Below are 21,145 nucleotides of genomic sequence, written 5' to 3'. Positions count from 1 at the left end.
AAGGAGCAGCATCGAATTGCCGTAGCTCATTAGCGGACGTCGACGTCCGTTAGAGACTCAAACCTACAAATATAAATATAATGTGGAAAAAAACAATCAGTGATGTTTTTAAGATGACAAAATAACTTAGTGGTTTATCTACTCACTTTTTTAAGAGAATGGTTGGGTTTGCCGTTACAAGGTTTGTTTTGGTTCCAACGTCTTTCTCATATCCGTTTGACAAAGGAGGCAGGTTACACCTGAAGAACAAACATGAATTCAGATATGGCAATTTTCAAATATGATAGATTTTTTTTTCAACATTTTTCTCACCTGATGACAAAATCAGCTGAATTGATCATTTTTCCACAGCTGCTGTTTGCCACTATCCCACCATTACCAATGACAGCACATGTGTCCCATCTTTTATTTGAGAAAGGATGACCCTGAAATCATTAAATTAAATTAAACAGAACATCTTAAAATACATTACAGGTCTTTTCTTCTGTGTGTCCAAATTTCTCTATGCGACAAGCGCGTTGGTGACAACCTCGCGGTTGGATGGAATCTCACCGAATAACTGAAATAACACTAAAGAACTTAAAATGAGAAGAAATTAATTAAGTATAGAAAAGAAAAATAATGTTGAGGTGCCTATTTTATACTTGAAGTTTTCCTCTACACTACCACTTTGGGGGAACTGTTGGGTAAACTTACAGAAAACCCACATGCAAAAGAAGGAAATTTCAAATGTTTATTTAACCACAATATTTTCTAGGAGTGCACTGATAAATTTGACCAGATTTCATTAATTTTAGCAGGTCAGCCAATACTCACACATGAAGCCGATCTAATCTACCTCCAGAAAGGTCTAAAAATAAACCACTATCTATTTTTCAGCCTTGAGGGTTGACTGTAAATTTATCTTCTTTATATTCCATCTTAACTGCTGTTTTTCCTGCCAAAATGTCTCAGATAATAATCTGTTTCTAGTCTGAGTTTTGTTTCCTATTGTCTTAGTCTTATAAGGCTACAAGAATTCTCTAAAAATTATTTTGTCGTTGTCTAAATATTCTAAAAAAACTCAGAGGGAGATTATATGATTGGATCTTCTCGTATTACTGGTGAGAAATAGACCTGATGTAAATATTAGCTTTGTCCCTCCCATGTTCTTTGTGATTTTTAGCTTGTAGCTTGTTGAATATTGGGAACTTGTCAGGAATAGTCTGTTGAAGGACTATGACTGTGTGGTTTTTGCCCAATAAACTATTATGCTAGTCCCTCATCAAAGTCGGATCGTTGATAAGGGTGAAAGATAGGACTTTCATAGGCCTTTATAATCTATCTACATGGCACACCAACAAAACAAAAGATCTGGGAGACATTTGATGTGCCAATAAATATGCATTAAACCATTATCTCTCCCATGTCACCAAAGGTAGAGACGGCTCTGTTGTTTCTAAGGAAGAATATTCAAGAAAAAACAAAAGAACCATGAGGTTCAAGACATGATGCGTTGTAAGAAAACAACTTACTTTTGGAAATAAGTCGTGCATCTGTTGGGTCACATTCAAAATCCTGTTCCTCTCACCGTCATAAACAAGCCTGGATCCCACTGGAGTGTTCGTCTGGGTTATGACGGCTTTATCAAAACCATTGACGTTCACTCTCAGGTCCAACCTGTGAAATCACAAAAAACTCATGCTAAATATTTTCTTTCGGGGTACATTAACGACAGCCAAATTCATTAATTTACAATGACATAATGAGGTGATAGAAAAAGTCCTTACCTAAATTTTTCGTAGTTGAAGTCTTGTTTTGTCCAGGTTTCAGAGTATATCTCTAATGCCTGCTTAATTTTCTCTCTGGAAAACAAAGACAAATTCAACAACAAAGGAAGCTGTTATTTTCTATGGTGATATCTTGTATCTTTATGTGATTTGGACTCGAACAAACAGACTGCTAAAGTAAATAGCTGCAGATGTTTCTTTTCTCACCCGCAGTTTTCACAAGAAGCAACGGTGTTAGGTGCGCTTCTCATCTGCTGCTGGTTTTGGTTACTTTCCCCATTGCTATGATACCCCACAAAAAGCAGAAAAAACATCAGCAAAATGATAAACACATACACACACATTTGTCAGAAATTCTGCGATTTCTTTAGCTGTTATATAAAAAAAACTATTATTTTTCCTTCACCAGCTCTGACAGTTATAGAGAAGGTTTTCTAACGTCTTTGTAATGTAGCCTATTTAGCACATTTCACGGAATAACCCATTACACAATTATAAAAGCATCTTTATGCAACACACCTTTGTTTGAATTGGCTGAAATAAAAACCCTTTTGATGCAGACAAAAGGTCTTCTGATTCTAACATGGATAAAGCTCATGTAAGACTTTAGTCCGTTTATTCTATTGATGGATTTCTACTAAATACACTTTGTTGAATTGTATTTGTGCAAAAGTGTTTCAAGGTTACCGCAGCAAATGTTATTTTCGTTTAAAGGAGCTGGTTCACAGATTTCAAATACCAACTACAGCTCAGCATGTCATACTTTCCCAACTTAGAGTTTCTGAATGAGTCACTTATGACTGTCTGTAAAACAATTTTTAATCCTTTTCCTTTAAGCATAGATTCTCTGGAAAGTAGCTGAGTTGTAAAAAAGGTATGATTAGGAATATTTTATGGGTAGAAAGGGCAGGTACTTATCCTGCAACCAGAACGCTGCTGATTCAAGTCCAAAATTATCACTATGTCCAGGGAGAGCACTAAATCGATCACCAACGTCTTTATTAATATATATATTGGTGTGATTGTACACTTCTACTTTACTGTAACTGAGGAAGTGAATGAAAAATTTATAAAATTGCAAAGCGTCTGAGTGTTTACAGAAGTTCTATGTAAGACCAATGCATTATTATTATTATTATTATTATTATTATTATTATTATTATTATTATTATTATTATTATTATTATTATTATTATTATTATTATTATTATTTATATTTATATTTGCAGTTACTATTCTGTCCAATATATAACAGACAATTTACCCAAATATTTTCAACAACCCTCAAGTGAAATGTGTTGTTAAATAACTAAAAAAAAAAAAAAACATGTATTTTCAAAATGCATATTCAGAACTTAATCCATAATCCTGCTAATATTTGACTAGCAGGATCAGTACTTTGACTCAACTAGTGAAACTGAGTACTTTGTCCACCTCAGCCTATTTATTACATTATTCAAGTAGTTCAGAAATTTTCTATCAAAATGTTATATTTTATGCAATTGCCACAAAAATTGTCCTTCTCATCACTCTGACAGTCACAGTAGCATTATTACAGTGATAATAAAAAATAAAGTTGCTGTTTTTGTCTGAAAATTTTCCTGAAGTATGTTTCTCTTCTCCTGGAAGAACAACTGTTAATCAGAGAAGAAGAAACTGAATTTCTAATCATATAAATAAAATGTTGTGTGAATATGATTAAAAAACCTAAGCATGTTACTTTTGAATTACCTCTTGTAAAACCAAAGTTCTTTGCCAATAAACCAACACATTTTTTATTGCAGAAAACTTGAGTTTTTGTCTTCTAAGATTTTAAGTTGCTTACCTGATGACCTGTAAGTACCACACCAGAGTCAGCAAACTCCCCAATAAAGACGATTGAAGTTAAAATTCTTCCCCTCATCCTTTTCTATTTCTGCTAATTTTTCCTCTCACTTTCCGTCTGCTTTTCTGCATTGGAGAATTTTGAAGCTGTTCCTGAACGGTCTCATACCTCGGATGATTTCATGCTACTTCCCCCTCCTCCCACAAAACCTGTTGTAAGAACGCACATCGGCACATCGGCACACAGGCTTCATTCCAGTTTAATGTTTAACTATTGTGATTGCTTAATTTCTGGTGTAGATTTTACATATAGTTAATGTTAAATTAAAACAGTTGTGAGCCATGAGAAACCAAATAAAAAAAAGAAATAATTAGATGAGATAAAGAATTTTGTTTTCTTTTATCTCATTCTAAACTGTTATATCTGGAAGGACTCGGCGACCTCCTTTCTTCCAGAAAGTATCTGGAAGTCATTTTAGGTTGTTTTGTTTTGGCAATGTATTTGAGTGAGTCAGTCATTCTCTGAAACCTTTGACAAAGTTTATTTTTTAATAAATACAGACATATATCATTTCATGATATTGTAGAAATTGTTAACTAGCAGCAATCAAATGAATAAGAGGACGTCAGCTGAGCTTAAAATGCCCATATAAAAATACTCTTGCAAAGTATATGTGTCATTTTGCATGTACTTTTCAAAGTGACACATGCAAAGTGACACCCCCCTTAAAAATGTCCACACCCCTCTTAAGACACTCAAATATGCAAAACTTAATAAACCTGTGAAATTCAACTGAAATACAAACTAATCTGTGATGGAGGGGAATGTTTCAGACATAATGCTACCACTTTAACAACTCATAATTTCCTCTGGCTCAGTATAGATTTAACAACAGATCTTGATGCCGCCACCAGGATATTTCATTAGCGTTCCTTAGAATAATGGGCTGGGCTGTTGAAACAGATCTGTGTAATTTTGACACTTCTCTAAACAAAATGTGACTGCAAACATTTGAGACAAATTTTACAAATACAGAGAAACTTTATGATCAGAAACTACAACCATTTTGTTAACTTAACACTTAAATCTTTACATTCCGAGTCTCTCCATGTCAAGCCTCCTCTCTAAGCAGTAAATAGCACCACCTACTGGTAACAATTACTAAAAGTTTGTTGCACCTTTTGCATAAAAATAAAGCTTCATTCCCACCTCTGTATTTTCCCCTGAGATTCTGACTTCATAGTGTCATAGCTTGTTCAAATTAATTATTATATCTCCATTTTTTCAAAAATTAGATATAAAAGGAAAAACTCATACTCCCTCATTAGGCAACAGCCTTTTGGTCAATCTAACCTTCTTGAGTTTGGCTAATTGGAGATACATGCAATGTGTCTTTTCCACTTAGATATAAATACAAATATAGATAATATAAATAGATATGCAAAATAAGTTTGAACATTCAGCTTTGCTTTATTTTCTCCAATAGAAATTTGGTTCATTCCACCAAAATAAAAACAATTAATAACTCATATAGTTCAAAAAATCAAATAAATCAGGCAAAAATGTCCTGAGTAATAATAATCACCAGTTTCAAAAGTAATTTTGAAATTATTATATTTATTAGTGGGAAAATGCTATTCAACGTTAGAGAATCATTGATGCCCTGTTGGAATACTTTTGTTTGGTCAGCCATGACGGCTCATTGCTGTTTCTTCCCTTTGTGGATAATGGTTCTCACAAGAGGTCAGGCACTTATAGAAATAATATTCTTTATATTATTGTATTTGTGGAAAACTGTTTAAAAGTGCCCTATCATTTAAACAGGTTAGGGTAGGTCTATGCAGTACACAAAACATAATAAATGCCATTTTTATTTTTTATTTTTTGGGGCATAATCTTATTTTTAGATCATGACATTTCAGAATGAGCTGTTTTAAGGCCTCTTGTCACTTTAAATGGCATAGTAAATGAAACACTAACGGACACTTTGATGTGTAATATGACAGCATTTGGGAAAAAGTAATATTTCGATTGTTGACTGCATTCTATGACTTTGTATTTTTCTGTTTTTATGACGTAAAGCCCTTTGAAATGCCTTGTTGCTGAAATTGTCTATACTAATAAACTTGATTGATTGATTAATTGATAAACCCATATAAGTTGCTACTGGCTACATCTCCCAACTCAAAGGTCAGACTCATGTGAGCATCTGATCAGTTGTATAATAGAGCAGATGCTCAATTGTACAACTTTGTTCCTGCTGATTTGTTACTTCACATTGTGGAGGATTTTTTTTTTTAACTTCTTATGTTTCAAACACCAAAAAACATGAACATTTTTGCCATAAAAGAGCTGGATGGTTTTTTTTTAGTGCTTGGACATTTTTAAAAGCAGTAAAAAAAAAAACATATGGAAGTACAAAAATGTGCAAAATGTATATTTTCATAATACATTTCCTTTAAAGGCACAAACCTGAGTAGACATCGACAGGGTTTTATGTCACCATTATAGAATCTACATACATAAAAATTATCCAAAGGTTTCCAATGTTCAAGAAACTAAACCGTTTCTTGGCAGTGTAATTTTATACAAATTACAGAAAACTTATGTTCCCTCTGGGTGTGTACCATCTATCTTATTATAAAAACCTTTCATTCAAAAGAAAATTACGTGTTTTGATAGATTAATCTTTTTTCCTCCAAGACTAATAATAATCACCTGGTTCACAGTCCCCCAAGTGTAGTTGTAACACACCTTGGGTGTGCAGGTTCAGCAGTAGGTTGAACTCCATGGGCATGGCATGGAGGTTCTTTTTAGCTGGTTTATTATCATAGTAATGGTTACTCAAGTCTTGGAAGCTGTGTGGGTGAATACTGAAGGGCCAGAATCCGTACAGATGCACATCGTCACAAATTTCCAGCGCCAGGCTTGTCATCATGATGCCACTGCTCAGCCGTAGCGACTTCAAGCCCTGAGATTTCCAGAAGACGGCCAGATTCTCAAGGTACTGTGGGTTCAGGAAGAGAGTCTGGATGGGACTTTTAAAGTCCTCAACAGTGTAGAAAGCCCGCAGAGACACAGGGGTGCTCATACCAAAGGAGAAGGCAGGAAGAAGCATAATGGAGTCACCATAGTTCCGCAACGTCTCCACAAAAGGACGGCGGCTTTTCATTAGAGACCCGTATCTACAGACATAAAGCACATATGAAGACAGATGGTTGTATAGGACAAACTGGTTATAAATTACCTCTGAAATTCATAAACTCGCTCACTTATCTAAGAGGATGCTTGGGTTTACTGTCACAAGGTTTGTCTTTCTACCCACATGTTTCTCATATCCGTCTGAAACAGGAGGTAGGTTACACCTTCAATACAAAATAAACACAGAAGCTGTTACCTGGAATGTATGCAGTATAACCGTAATTATAGAGTACCTCAACTGGAACATATTTGTCACCTGATGACAAACTCAACTGAATCAATCATTTTTCCACATTGGCTGTTTGCCAGGATGCCGCCGTTCCCAACAACGGCACAGGAGGCCCTTGTTTTGTTTGAGAAAGGACTAACCTGGAATCAAAATTTAAAGATTAGATCATGATGTGGAAATGGAAATGATTGTACGAAATGAAGTGTTGGAAGTATTTGTTGACATTTTTTATTTTTAGTTGTGTTTGTCATTGACTTCTGGATATTGACCTTGGCTTTAACTAAACTGGGGTTTTTTATGTTTACTTGTATGGATTTGTAATTTCAGTAAATCTTTGTTTCCTCACATCAATTTTGATTGAATATTTATAATTCATACTTGTACATTGCTGTGGCCACATTGCAAAAACACTAAATCCTACTAAGTATATCTGGTCCAGTTTTGGTGCAAATATCTTAGTACATTTGATTTAAGACAAAGACAACTTTAAAATAATTTTACAACAAGATATTGGAGTTTGTTTTAAGCAAATAACTCATTAATATCAATTTAAAAAGTAGTACTTAAAATATTAAACTGTAACAGCCCGAATGTTCTGTTTGGGGGTTTTATGTGTGAAAAATGTTTGAGTGCTTTTTGGTGTTGATGTTCTTGATACACTTGAACTTAATCTCTAATTTGTGGGCTGCATGTAGATTAAATCTGACAAAGAGAGTGAGAAAAAGCAGAATACAAGTAATTTGTTAGCGTTATTTTCCCTTTGTTGTAGTACACTGGAGCGACGGTAATATTAAAAAGTTTAATAAACGACAAAAACTGGACTAACTGCCTCCGTTGTTTGTAAAACGTGGCGACATTCAAAACAATCATGACATCGGATGAAATACTTCATAGAGTATAGAAGCCACAGTAAAGCTAAGCTAATTTTTTATCCTAATTTTAAAAGTGGCAATTATGTGAAACTAAATTATTGGTTAATTGTTTGTATATTGACAAATCCAGTAATGTATATCAATGCCTGTGTGCTGATACTGGTTTAGAAAAGTCTATTGAAGCCTTTCCTCAACATATATGTTGATTGTATTTTAACAACATTAAAGAAACAGAAATAACTCACCTTTGGGAAGGTGCTGAAGATCTCTGCATTTATTTGAGCCGTCCTCTTCTTTTCCCCATCATAAACAAGCTTCGATCCCAGTGGAGTGTTCATTTGGCTAATGATGGCTTTATCTAACCCATGGCACCTGCTGCTCAGCTGCTGACTGGGTAATAACAAAGACTTCATTCATTGCATGTATAATGTAAAATCAAGCATTGTAAAGTCAAACAACACACAGACTGTACCACTCTGTCTGCTGCTGGAGGCAGCCTAGTTCAAAGCAAGAGGAAGATGGATATTTTTAATGAAGTTTTACAATTTTTTAAGGAACAAGTGAAGCAGTCGTGGGTTTTTCAGAAACAAAATCTATGTACTTAAACCATCACATATAAGTTTATTTTTTACAGTTAGTTGTTTTTATAGGATACTGTAGGATGCTTAAATGTCATATAATTTAATTTACAGATTAGTTTACAGGATATGATTCTAAGATGAAAATAACTACGTAAACTCAGTTTAGTAGATAATTTCTATCACATAGCTATTAGATAATGTAAGTAAGTTATTTGAACTTGTCTTAAGTCAAAGGTTGTCAAAGCAAGTAGAAATTAGTACATGGTCAGTATTAAAAGTCCTAGGATAAAATCACACTTAGCTACTAGATTCTATGTCACTAATTATGTGAAATTTGTCATCCTGGAATAAAGTAAAGTACTTATTAAAGTAGGGTTGTTTATGGTCACAGACATAACAGAGCAAAATGTTTCTACAAAACTCTCTGGAAGGTTTTCCTGACACTAGCCTGGAAATAGTTTATCCCTGATTAGAAGAGAATCATCTTGAAGATTTTATTACTTTGAGGAGACTGTAAGAAATTGGCAGCCTGTGTGAGCGAGTATCAAAGCCCAGGTTTTAGGAAACCCTGGGGAAACTTCAGACTTCGGCTCATGTTGCATACAATGTAACATGAGCTGAATCAATGAGTTGGTATGTTTCAATGAGTTATTTAACTACTTCAGAGAATACAATGGTTCCCTCTCTGCCTTCTGGATTTCTCACATGAAAATGGATCTTGCAGAAATCAAAGCCATGGTGTTTGGTTTATGATAAACTAAAACTATACAATATATCTGCCTTACTATGATGCTCAAATATCTCTCCTCAAGGATTATCATCCTCATGGTCATGCCTACTTTGTAAGGGGCGGGGCTTTCTGTCTCGCTAAGAAGGCATAATCCATCTGATAAGATTCCAATAGAAGAGGGTAAATAAGGATACTAAGACACCTGAGAAACCAAAAAGTTTCAGTTTGAAAACCGGATACAGCGTAGGCCGGAGAAGGACAGAGGTCAATGCCTTTGTAGAACTTACGGAGAAAAGCTTGGTAAACAATCCAAGTCAACATAAGTCAGACAATCAGTCTTTCCACTGAAAACATTGCATCTCTAAATATACAGTTGAAACCACATATGTACATTCACTGATTAAAACCACACGGATTTTCATCAATGATGCATGCAGATTATTCTTCGGTATCGTCAACTTCTGACACTGATTTCTCCAACTTTCTTGCTCATTTTATTGTTCTTTACTCCTGATGGCATCTGTTATATGGAGTCTGTAGCAAAACAGCCCTAAAGCATGATGTACTTCACAGTTAGGATGGTACAAGCAGCCATGCTTTTCCTTCCAAATATAACGATGGTCATGATGGCCAAGCAGTTCCACTTTAGTTTCAACAGACATGTTGAAACTAAAGATTAAGATTAAGATTTTCGCGCAGCATCTACATGACACCTCTGGCGTTTGTCCTGAGGTAAATCTGCACATTCTGAACCAAAACACATTCGTCTTTGGGACACAAAACCCGCTGGCATGATGGACATTCTCATTATGTCTTCTCTTGCTTATAATTGTTTGAACAGATGAATGCGACACCTTCAAGTGTCTGTAAACTGTTCCTAAAGACAAACCAGACTTGTGCAGTTCTTCATCATCTCTTGGCTGATTTATTTTGACTTTACAATCATGTCAAGTAAGAAAGTAGTGTGTTTAAAATACATCCACGTGCAATTCCAATTCACTGAAATGTGACAGTCAGCCCGTCACATTTGAGGAATAAAGCCCAAAAAGGTTTGACCCAAATTATACATTTTAAAAGACATTTATTCCTGATTCTTACCAAATGTATGAAAACTCTCAAACTTGGGGAAAGTTACAAAAAGAATATCTAGAGAATACTCTAGATGTTTTCTGAAATTTAGCAAATAGAAATAGTTTTGGTAATTCTAACTGACGTGAAATAAGAAAAGTTTGGTCTGCATTAACTTGTACAGACAGTGGGAAAAATAAACTAATATGTGTCTTTTTAAATCGACTATGGGTAATGAATTGCCACAAGCTCATTAGAAGGAGAGAAAGTTTCCACAAGAGAACATTTACAAAAAGGCTTAAAAACACCCACACCCCACAATGATGCGATAAAAAAAGCAGAACCTAAATACAGAAAGCAGATAGAAATCTCTTTGGGTTCTCTGCCTTGTCCAGATGGCTCACTGCAGAAAACGAACAAGCTTGTGGACAAATCAGGGTCAGCAGTTGATGATACTGAAGAATAATCTGCATGCGTCATTGATGGAAAGAGCTCAGCTTTTCACTCAACCCTGACAAGTTGGTGGAGAAGCTAGACTAAGCGCAGGGCTGTGTTGGTGAATCAGGAGTTATTTAGCTACCTATCCAAAGCATGTCCAAATCAATTTTCTTTCCTCTTTCATAGTCAAACTCTGCACAGCCAGTAAAGGATGCTCAGTCCCATCCTTTACTCAAGAACAACTGGAGAGAGTTGTCCTCCAGTTGTCCTTACCAGATACTTTGGATTTACCCAAATCTTTGATTAGCTTTTTCGGAAAATCATATATTTCCCTCAAAAATGACGTTTTGTTCTGAATGAGTTTTGTTGTTACATATCTCTAAATACTTTTTAAAGACAAGCTGATGCAGTAAGACTAGTAGCTAAAACTGAGTCCTCACCTCACACATACTCGTAAACTCAGCTCTCAGATTATTTTCACAATCAAGACAAAGAAAATGTCTAAAATCATCAAAATGATTTAACAAAAGAGGTTTTTACCTAAAATTTTTGAAACTGTCCTCCTGTTTTCTCCAGATTTTGTAGTAAATATCCAATGCTTTCTTTATACTCTCTCTGCAACAAATGAATAAAGAGATTTGGTCAGTATACATAGGGCAGAAATGGAACAAAACAAAAAAAGGCTCCAACAGTTCTTACCCACAGTTTTTGCAGGAATCAGTAGACCGGGGGACAATTTTCATTTTGGGCAGGTGTCTGCGAATTTTCAAATTTCTGGGACACCAATCAGAGAAAAAAACACCAAATTGATTAACACAGTCCTTTATATACTGCAGCTTTAACTTCATCCTACACTGTGTGTGATTTTATATGTTTTCCAGGTTTATGCAGTTTTTTTTATTTTATTTTAATTTTAACTCTGGTGAGAGTCTTTCTGTTTAAGTTGTGTTAAAATTGCTAAATCGCCAAAGATTGACTGAATGTGGAAAAATACTTAAACATTTGAAAAAGCTGTGCAAAATATTCTTCAACAGCAGGACTCAGATTGAAAAGACTCTCAAAGAAAAAACATTTTATGCTGTATTTTAGGTTACGGAAACAAAAACTATCAGTAAAATCTGAAAAATAGCAGAAACATTAGGCATGTAAATTACGATGATATAATACACATCGTCCTCATATGCATCTTGCGCCACTTCAGTCAAAATCAAGCAGAATCAGTTCACAGCAAGGAAAAAGCCAACTTACTTGTTGTCCAGCGTGTACCACATTAAAATGGTCAGCAGGCTTGCCAGAAACAGGAGGCCGATCATAAAACGGAATAGCTGCCCCCTCATGCCTCCCATCTTCGGCTGGACTCACCCGTCAGACTCCTTCATGATCTTCCTCCTCTGACTGTTTCACAAGCCAGCCTCTTGACACGCCTGATGTAATTTCCCATGTATCCTCCACCCTGTCCACTGGGATTTCTTGGATGAACACATGTACTGGAACACTAGTGTGTTGCCTCTCCATGTTGTTTTTATTTACAAACTATCGCATTCAATGTCCTTCTCCTGATCTTGATGTTCTTTCAGGTCTGCCACTTCTTTCTTGATTTGTTTTCAGCCATTGAGATGGCTTCCATGTCAACTATATGTGTGAAAGCAGAAGGAAGAAATGACTTATTTCCCTTTTAACTACAGAAATAAAAGAAAAACATGACTTGAGTTCCTCTCAGTGAATTTGCCTCTTGTGAAGGACTTGGTTAAAGCATCTAACACCAAAATAAAATATGTAATAAACAAAAGGAATCCATCTTGTGTTTTTTCATCAAATGAAGTCAAATGAAGTCAGGAGTAAAAGATGATAATATCAAAATAAACTTGCAAATGGAAAGATTTTGAAAAGTATTAATGTGAAAAGCTTTTTTTGTTGTTGTTTGGGTCATTTTTTTTAAAAATACTCCACTCCATGCTTTTCAGAATGATACTACGTGAACCACAGGGTTTCCTCGCTGTGTTTGTCAGTCTCTCTTCTGGCTCTGTTCCCTGAACCTCACATTCTTAAAGAGAGCTTAAACCACACCCTGTCACCACTTCTCATTAAAAAAAAAAATAAAAAAATGTTTTAAAATTATTGAGAAAAGCATTTCTAATGAAACAGTTTATGTTAAAAATATTCCTACATTTCTGTGAAGAGAAGAGAAGCAGGCACAAACCCCAAATGTTAGTTTCTCATTTTATCACTATGCAACCCCAAACCTCAGGGTATTTTAATGAGATTTTATGAAGGACCAATTCAAAGTAAGGCATAGTTGTGGACTGGAAAAAAAAATATTCTTTGAAAAATAAAAATCTGAAACATGTGTTGCACATCCCCTCTGATTCAATAGTTTACATTTTTGATGTAATCTAATCATATATGTGCCTCAGTAGCTTTTGTAGTCTATTAAATTTCCTTAACTACATGTCCATTGGAAATAGAAATGTTGTGTTGGACATGATCAGAACTGAAAGTTACCAATCTGATTGGCTGGATACATTATTCAATGTATCTGGAAAACAGATTCACTTTTCTTGTTCTAATTCAGCCACACCTGCAGGTCTTTAAACAGAAATGGCTGGTCATGCTACAACATATCAATGGGATTGACATTCAGACTTTGACTAGGTCTATTCAATCAGTTTATTTGTTGATGTGAACTGCAGGTACTCTTTGGATTACTTCCCAATGCGTAACCCTAGATTGGGCTTAATGTTACAAACTGAGGTTGGAAGGTTCGTCCAAATTATCTATAATATTGATACCAAGTCGATATCAACATCGAATGGATATTAGTTTGGAAAGATCAATACTTTAGTTTCATATTTCCTATTGAAATTTTCTTTTATTTTTGTATTGCAGCTTCTTAGTTTTACCTCAAAACAGGTTTTGTTTTGATTTTGCACTTAATTATTTGGAGAAACTTTTATACAAATCATGTTGATATGTCATTGAAGTATGATTGGTATTTTCCCAACCTACATAAAAAGAGAACCACAGACAATGTTTATAAGTTTTCTATTAAGCCTTCTGCAAAAGGGAAAAGCACAGTCTGACAGCCTGGCTCCTGCCAGCCGTTCTGACTCTGCTCCAGCGATTGTCTTTTTTATTAGCACAAAGCAAAACAGGAGTGAAAGGAATGTGTGGGGGGTAATAAATCAAAGAAGGGGCCTTTCTGATAGAAGGAAGGAGGAACATCAGAAGTTTGATGATGCATAAAAAAGTACCTGTATCAGTGATTTTTGTACTCAGTATTGGATGAATACGAAAACATGCAGCAACCTGGCTGGACGTTTTACTGCAGGATTCTCTAGATCAGATATTATTATTCCTGTAATTGTGGATAGTGGTCCATCCTATCCATACTGAAGTAATTCCAGACTTGCTTTCTGTTTTTCTAAATGGGGTAATGTCTGATTCAGCTGACCAGCCCTTTGGGGAACATGACGGATCTGTTCTGGTCCCATTCAGTGTTGCCAGGTTGGGCTGCTTTTGAACACATTGGCTGAGGAAAACAACAGCTTTGGTCAAATTTGGGCTGCTTTTTATGTCATTTGGCAGGTTTTTTACAAATGTTTCAGAGGAAATTTGACTTGAACCAAAACCCAAGTATGATCCATTTGCACAAAACATAAATATTTATTTGTTAACTTGCTCCCTATTTTGAAGGCTTAAACCTAATTTTAAATATAAAAGTGTTTAGTGTGTGCTGTATTGATTTGCTAGGGTATAATGCCGAACTCAAGTAATCATTGGGTGAAAGAAGGGCTACATCATAGATAGATTGTCTGGGCAACAGATGACAAACAACAACTCATTCTCAGGTTAAAGGGCAATTGAAGAGACCAGTGAACCTTCCCAGCATGTTTTTGGACTGTGGGAGGGAAGTCAACATGTCTGGAGCTTTGGAATAAATTAAATTCACTTCATTGAATTGAAACCAGACTTTATGGGAAACAGAACTGGGAGGAAGAACAGGGTAATGGGCAGCTCCTTTTTCTTTCTTTTTTTTTTTTTTTGAGAAGTAAACACTACAGCCAGCGTTGTCTTCTATTCTCCATTAACCTTGAATGTCCCTCAATCTTAACTACAACATGTCAATGATTTATTTGCTTTGTATGTCAAATACTGTAGATGTTATAAGAGATTCAGTACCTTGTATGTTTGCGTAATGATGCAAATATTCTAAATTTGCAAGTAAAACACTCTTGCCTGATGGAGGCATTTTGAATTTCCCAGGAACAATCAAGTGACTGTATTGCCTTTCCTGATTATAAAAATGGTATATAGACATATATCATCAAAAACAATGAAAGAATTGACCTTGCATCATCTGAAACCTTGAATTTGGTTTATAGGGGCATAAATACGCCATTACAAGCTGTTATTTACAATAACCTCTTGTTAATAATATTTCTAGGCTTAACTTGAGATGTCAAAAAAGAAAAAAGAACTGACTTTTTAAGACTGCACTAAGCAACTTTTATTAAAAATATTTTTTTTATGTATTAGTTGAAACTGTCTTTTTCTGACAACCAATCAGAGCCAGGAGAAGAAACCGTTTTCCTGGAACAGTAAGTTGTTATTTTCCTCTATCAGCACATAGAACAGTAAATAATGTATAAAAGTTACATACTGCAGCTTTCACTGTTTAAAATTATGCCTTTTTAATTATGGGAATCCTAACATTGTGGAATTATTAATTGATTTTTGAGTAAAATGATAATACAACAAACAAGTTGGTCATATTTGAGGATGAATTTATGTATCACCTTTGCAGAAATGGTAGTTTGCGTATTTGGAGCATCTTCCTGCTGTTGATTTGGCTTTTATGCTAAGAACACAAATCTTTAAGAAATGATTTGCCTTCTTGATCCTTTACAAATCCAGTTTGGATGTTTTATGTGAATTGTTCTGCTGCAAGGTCCAATGTAGAATAGCATTAAACCCTCAGATGCTACTAACTAGTACATTTTAAAATCAATATTAAGAAATATTCACTTAAAACAAGCTCTGAAAGTGTAATTCTCAGTTAATTAATTTCTATTTTATTGAAAATGCTAAAAAAAAAATTATTAGAAGACGTTCTAGGCATCTAAACATTACAGACTGCATTGGACTAACCATAGTGGTTCTGCACTCAGTGAGGATAAAGGATGTTTCTCTTGCAGTATTCCTCCCTTCCAACTGAGAAAGTAAACAGAATACAGAAACACGAGTAAAGTGCTATTGGCTTTTACCCAATGTAAATCATAGATTTAAAAACTAAATATGCATAGGGAGGAAAACAGACAAAGCTGTAATGGTTGGACAGCTGGTTGTACAATCTCACTTGTTAACAGTATTTGCTCCTGTCTTCACCACAGCTTTGCTTAGCAAACATTTCATAAACTCAAAATAGAAACCCATATTTTTATAGCCAGGCAAAAGAACAAAATGTGTTTGCTAAACACGTAAAACTTCTGTTCATGTGGAAAATGTGATAGCGAGTCTCTTTTAGCCACCTGAACAACAGAAAGAACAGCTTCTGCGTAATGTTCCAACTTTATCTGCACTGAAGATGAAATTCCAAGATAATCTTGATAAACTAAAAACAAGTTCAATGAAGATTCACTATTTTTAGTTCCCACTTCAAATGTTTTGTGAGGCTTTAAAAATCAAAGCAGATTGAGAAGCAATATTCAATCGTAGAAAATTTGATCTGCAAATATTTTTTTAAAATCAGATACATTCATGACTTCTCAGAAATTTGTACTGATCTTGACTAATGATTTAAAAACAAATAAAATTGACCCATTAAGATTTACCAAAAAAAGAAAACAGATTTTAATAATAATCGAGGGCTGCATTAATCAATTAAAAATGGCATTCAGTAGATTTTTGTTTTAACCACTTTAGCTTTTAAATTCCTTTCCCGACATAAAACAAAAATTGTATTATCTAAACTTCAAAGGAAGCATCTGTAGCTATCAATAATGTAGAGCTGATCTGGTGACTAGTTTTTCAATAAACTAGTTAATAATTGGAAAGCAAAAGATGCTTAAGAGATTTTTATTGGATTTGAAACATCAGCTAAAACTGATGTTTGAGTTTGGGGTAGAACATTTTGCAATATTAAAAAAATGACAATATTAGCTCTAAGTATATTCTTTCAGTAAATCACCACTATTAATGATTATTTGATAAATAAATTAATAAATTTCTACCTTTCCAGCCTTTTGCTCAAATGCATTGTAAAGAAGAAAGAACAGCAGCAACTGTCTTTATGTACACTTTTTATTATCAGCGCTTGACAGCTGGCACAGTCAGGTGGAACAAAAAGAACCAGACTATTTCTTGGTCTCCTCCTCCTTGGATAGGCTCTTAATGAACTCCTCCTTCTTGGCCTGGAGGCGCTCCTCTCTGCGCTTACGAGCCTCCTTCGTCTTGGTACGACGAGCCTCGGCCTGATCGCTACGCAAAGATCAGAACCACCATCATTTCACTGCTTTGTAAACAATTTCTTTGAATTAAGTGTTTTAAAAATACCACAAACTAGTTAGATGACAATATTGCTCTATGTAAATCCTGTCTGCACAGGATACTTACGCCAGGAGCTTCTTGCGGGCCTTGTCAGCCTTCAGCTTGTGGATGTGCTCCATTAGGATACGCTTATTCTTGAAAACGTTACCCTTTGCCCTCAGATAGAGGCTGTGGTACCTGAAGGAAATGTAAAAAGGGCAAAATGAAAAAGAATCAGGATATAGAAGCTCATATCATAACATTCCAGTTAGCTTGAGACAACAAGGAAAAATGGTGGAAACCTACATGTGTCTGTCGATTTTTTTGGCCTCCCTGTAGCGACGCAGCAGACGACGCAGGATCCTCATGCGACGCATCCAGCAAAGCTTCTCCGGCATACGGGCGTTGGCTGTACCCTTTCTCTTACCTGATTATGAAAATTAATCACAAAAATTTAGTTTTTTTGTTTTGTTGCCATTTTCTTAAAAAAACAAAAGAAGCCTCAACATACCGGTTCCCATGTGCCTTCCCTTGCGGCGTGCCAGCGTGTTCTTGCGGCACCGGGCCCTGGAATGGACCGTCACAGGTTTCCTGATGATAAGACCATCTTTGACCAGTTTACGGATCTGCTGGCCTGAAAAATAAACAAACAAAACATTTAACAAAAGAAAGAAAACTGGGAAACTACAAATGCAAATTAGGATTATATCAGATTAAAAGATCACTCACGACTATCCCCCTTCGAAAACTTATAGCCAATGCTACAAAATGTCAAGTAACATTATTTTTTTAAAATGGCTTTCTCACTTTCATTTATTATTAATTAATTATTTATTTAGTATAAATGCTGCCTCATTCCTTCTGATTTTACTTGAAGGAATAGTTTTTTTGAAGCTGCTGCTGGATGCTTCAGAAAGATGAACATGGTGAAACAAGCACATAACATTTCAACACCATACTTCCAGCATTCTGAGGCTCCTTTAGCCCCCTCTAGTGGCCACCACTTTGAAAAACACTGAACAGAGGTTAAAGTTTGTGAATTACCTCAGTTTTTGTATCTCAATACCAAGACAGTACAACATCCCCCTACATTAAATAAATGCAAGAAAACATTTGAACTCAATCAGAGCTGAATTGATTTCTTGGATAATTTGTGTTACTTCCGCTAACCCCTGTTATGTTGACATGTGTATAGTAGGTGCTATTTTTAGCTATGAAAGGAGAGAGAACCAAATCAAATCACCCAGAGAATGACAGTCAAAAGTATGGAGACAATTAAATTAAACAGGAGAAACATTGTGAGGAAATAGCTTTCAGCAAAAGCGTGTGTTTGATATTGCAGAACCCTAACAGAAAACATCCTGCGCATACATCAAACTTGTCTGCACTGTCCGATGGAAATGATTCATGTTCGCTTTTCACAATAGATTAACCTAAATGTGTGATAATCTATCGTGTTACAGATTTTAAAAATGGTATCTTCTGGTTGCATGTAACAACTGATTGTAGAGGCTACCTGGCAGGACATTAAGTAACAGTCTAAAGTTTTGAAAAAAAAAAACGATGCAGCTCTTTCTATAAGCGCAATAAAGATAAAAGCACAGCAAAAGAAGAGATTAAACTTTTATTTGTTGCTATGATTCTGTCTTAAATGAGATAAGACAGAATCTAATCTTATGAGAGAATATTTAAATTATTTATAATAGTTGGAATTAATCAGTCTGTCACATCAAAATTGAAACTGAAATGGAGGTTTGCATTTCAAGTAATAAAGGGTTATTTAAAAAGACCAGTTAAATGGGTTGTTTACTTGAATACTGTTTTGTACATTTGTAAGTAGTTTTTTTTAGAATGTGACTCTTTATGTAGGATTACTCAATCACCAGAATATTCTATCGAATATTGGATTACTACAATCATTATTGGATGCAGCTGCTATTTTCACTCCAGCAGCTTAACTTGAGAATCCTTATGTAATTGTTCCCTAGAGCAACTTTTTTCACAATATTGCAGTTTGAAGAATCTCCACGGCTAATGTAAAAATAAAAACTCATTTCTTTCATTCCTGGTAAAGATAAACCCAGGGTCTATCACTGATAATTTGGTCAAACAAAACTCAAAGATTTTTAACCAAGTTAATGATTTGTTAATGTTTAACTATCTCCATGTTAAAGACAATCTGATTTGATACATGCCCGGACAAGTTCAGCAATAATAAAACACAGAAAGTACCATTATTTAATTTCTGGACATAACTTTCTGGTTTTATTTTAGAATAATTCAAGCAGAATGATTCCTTTTCAAACTTAATGATTCAGGATTTACAGCAACAAATCAACCTTGATTGTTGCTGATTGATTGTAAGAAGAAAGAAGCACAAAACATTGATGACAATTTCATGATATTTTTGAGAAACTTTGGATTTGGACAATACTTGAATCCCAGTTTTTAGAAGCCTAACTCTTCTTATTTTTAAATCGGCATCCATAATTCTGGCATCACATTTTTTCCTGAACTAAACGACGTTTTTTAACATGAAAGCTTAACAAGTAGCTCAAGACTCCTGCTGGAAAGCTTTGCAGACAGATATATTGCCAAAGATTGTGAGTTTAAGAATGGAACAGTACACGCATTTTGAGCCATTTGCAACCAAGAGATAAGAGGATAATGCAACTGCAAACGTGTTTCTTAAGAATCAAGACAGAAAGGCAAATTAAAAAATTATTACGGGAGTTGGCGTTAGCGATCTCATTTGTCTCGTTGGGGTCGAGCCACACTTTCTTCTTTCCGCAGCGGAGGACGCTGGAGGCCAGCCTCTTCTGGAGCCTGAGCATGCTGTAACAACAAAACACGGGTTCGGAAGATTATGACATTTATCCATGTGTATTTATCCATCTATTCAACAATACCCCAGATGCTAACGACACAGCTAACTGCTAACTACCCGGTGGCTAGCAGGCTGCCAACATGGCTCCCTGTCGCTACATCGTGTTGCATAAAAAGGCGTAAATGTGTCAAATGTAAGCCTGGAATAATGACTGAAACAGAAATATGTGTCAAGAACAAACTTGGATTTATTATTTTTTCAAACACGATATTCTTTTGTGTATTTAAACAGTTAAATTGTGACTTTTATCATGCTATCAGCTGCGCTCCTACCTCATGGCTGCTACTTCAGTAGAAAAAAGGCTTGAGAGGCAGACCGGAAGATACCATTTTTAGAGGAGCGTCCATTTGTTATCATGAAGCAACTTCGTTTTAATCAAAGTGAAACTTAGCTGTTACTACTACAAAATTCAAAGCTTATAAATTATATATCTAAAGATCAACTACGTGTAAATATGACTAAATAAAGCTACGTTAAAAACTGTGCTTAACTGGCGACCCCCGTGCCTGTCTCTCAAAATATTAGTACGAGCCGATGCGTTCGCAATGCATTATGGGTCAATCTGTACCACATATCTGTATGAACACGAGAGGGCGCCATTGAAACAAGAATCAACAAGTATCTATAAGTCCTATTTTTGAGATCATAGAAAACAGAACAGACTAAATGCTAATAGTATGTGGTAAGCATTACAATTCAATTTGTGTTCTTATTTTAAACCATTAAATGACTAAAAAAAAGCATAAAACTCTCTAATGTTTCTGTGTGTTCAGATGTGAGTGATTATTTTAACAATGTAACTTTTGGCTTATTATTTCATATTGGCTTTAAAAATGATAATGTATTAGCATGAGTTTGTTAAATTTACTCTTTCATTCTTATAATAAAATGAATAAATAAGCAAATTGCATTACAGTGAACAGTTAACATCCATGACCACATTTAAGTCTAAAATATGCAGAAAATATTTAATTATTCAGAGCATTTCAAGAGAGCAAAAAAAAAAAAAAAGAAGAAGAA

The 21,145-nt window shown here is 35.0% G+C and overlaps 2 protein-coding genes and 1 pseudogene across 2 annotated transcripts; all 3 read right to left on the bottom strand.

Annotated features, from left to right (window-relative positions):
* Positions 1 to 29: 29 nt before the first annotated feature.
* Positions 30 to 3,781, bottom strand: LOC129357346 (alpha-2,8-sialyltransferase 8F-like; annotated as a pseudogene).
* Positions 3,782 to 6,010: 2,229 nt separating this feature from the next.
* Positions 6,011 to 12,120, bottom strand: LOC129357349 (alpha-2,8-sialyltransferase 8F-like). Its single transcript, XM_055026647.1, has 7 exons — positions 11,962 to 12,120; positions 11,413 to 11,487; positions 11,254 to 11,328; positions 8,142 to 8,286; positions 7,052 to 7,164; positions 6,867 to 6,959; positions 6,011 to 6,779 (listed from the first exon to the last, which is right to left on the bottom strand). The coding sequence occupies exons 1-7, from the start codon at positions 12,057 to 12,059 to the stop codon at positions 6,299 to 6,301; spliced, it is 1,080 nt and encodes a 359-aa protein (XP_054882622.1). The 5' UTR covers positions 12,060 to 12,120; the 3' UTR covers positions 6,011 to 6,298.
* A 4,875-nt stretch (positions 12,121 to 16,995) lies between these two features.
* On the bottom strand, positions 16,996 to 20,425 carry LOC129357348 (60S ribosomal protein L19). Its single transcript, XM_055026646.1, has 6 exons — positions 20,398 to 20,425; positions 19,967 to 20,073; positions 17,750 to 17,872; positions 17,545 to 17,665; positions 17,326 to 17,436; positions 16,996 to 17,190 (listed from the first exon to the last, which is right to left on the bottom strand). The coding sequence occupies exons 1-6, from the start codon at positions 20,400 to 20,402 to the stop codon at positions 17,067 to 17,069; spliced, it is 591 nt and encodes a 196-aa protein (XP_054882621.1). The 5' UTR covers positions 20,403 to 20,425; the 3' UTR covers positions 16,996 to 17,066.
* Positions 20,426 to 21,145: the final 720 nt, after the last annotated feature.

The sequence above is a fragment of the Poeciliopsis prolifica genome, unplaced genomic scaffold (assembly GCF_027474105.1).
Source record: "Poeciliopsis prolifica strain line A6 unplaced genomic scaffold, Auburn_PproV2 SCAFFOLD243, whole genome shotgun sequence".
NCBI lineage: Eukaryota > Metazoa > Chordata > Actinopteri > Cyprinodontiformes > Poeciliidae > Poeciliopsis > Poeciliopsis prolifica.
The sequence above is the reverse complement of the archived record's forward strand: the minus strand, read 5'-3'. Positions and strand labels throughout refer to the sequence as shown.

Bases quoted from the DNA above. Each gene is read 5' to 3' on its own strand.
- LOC129357349 (XM_055026647.1), bottom strand. From the start codon at position 12,059: ATGGGAGGCATGAGGGGGCAGCTATTCCGTTTTATGATCGGCCTCCTG. The intron at 8,287-11,253 runs GTAAAAACCTCT...GTTATTACCCAG, and splicing joins GACAGTTTCAAAAATTTTAG to TCAGCAGCTGAGCAGCAGGT. The intron at 6,960-7,051 runs GTGACAAATATG...TTTGTATTGAAG, and splicing joins TCAGTTGAGTTTGTCATCAG to GTGTAACCTACCTCCTGTTT.
- LOC129357348 (XM_055026646.1), bottom strand. The intron at 17,437-17,544 runs GTAGGTTTCCAC...CATTTCCTTCAG, and splicing joins AAAAAAATCGACAGACACAT to GTACCACAGCCTCTATCTGA. The intron at 17,191-17,325 runs GTAAGTATCCTG...ATCTTTGCGTAG, and splicing joins GCCCGCAAGAAGCTCCTGGC to CGATCAGGCCGAGGCTCGTC.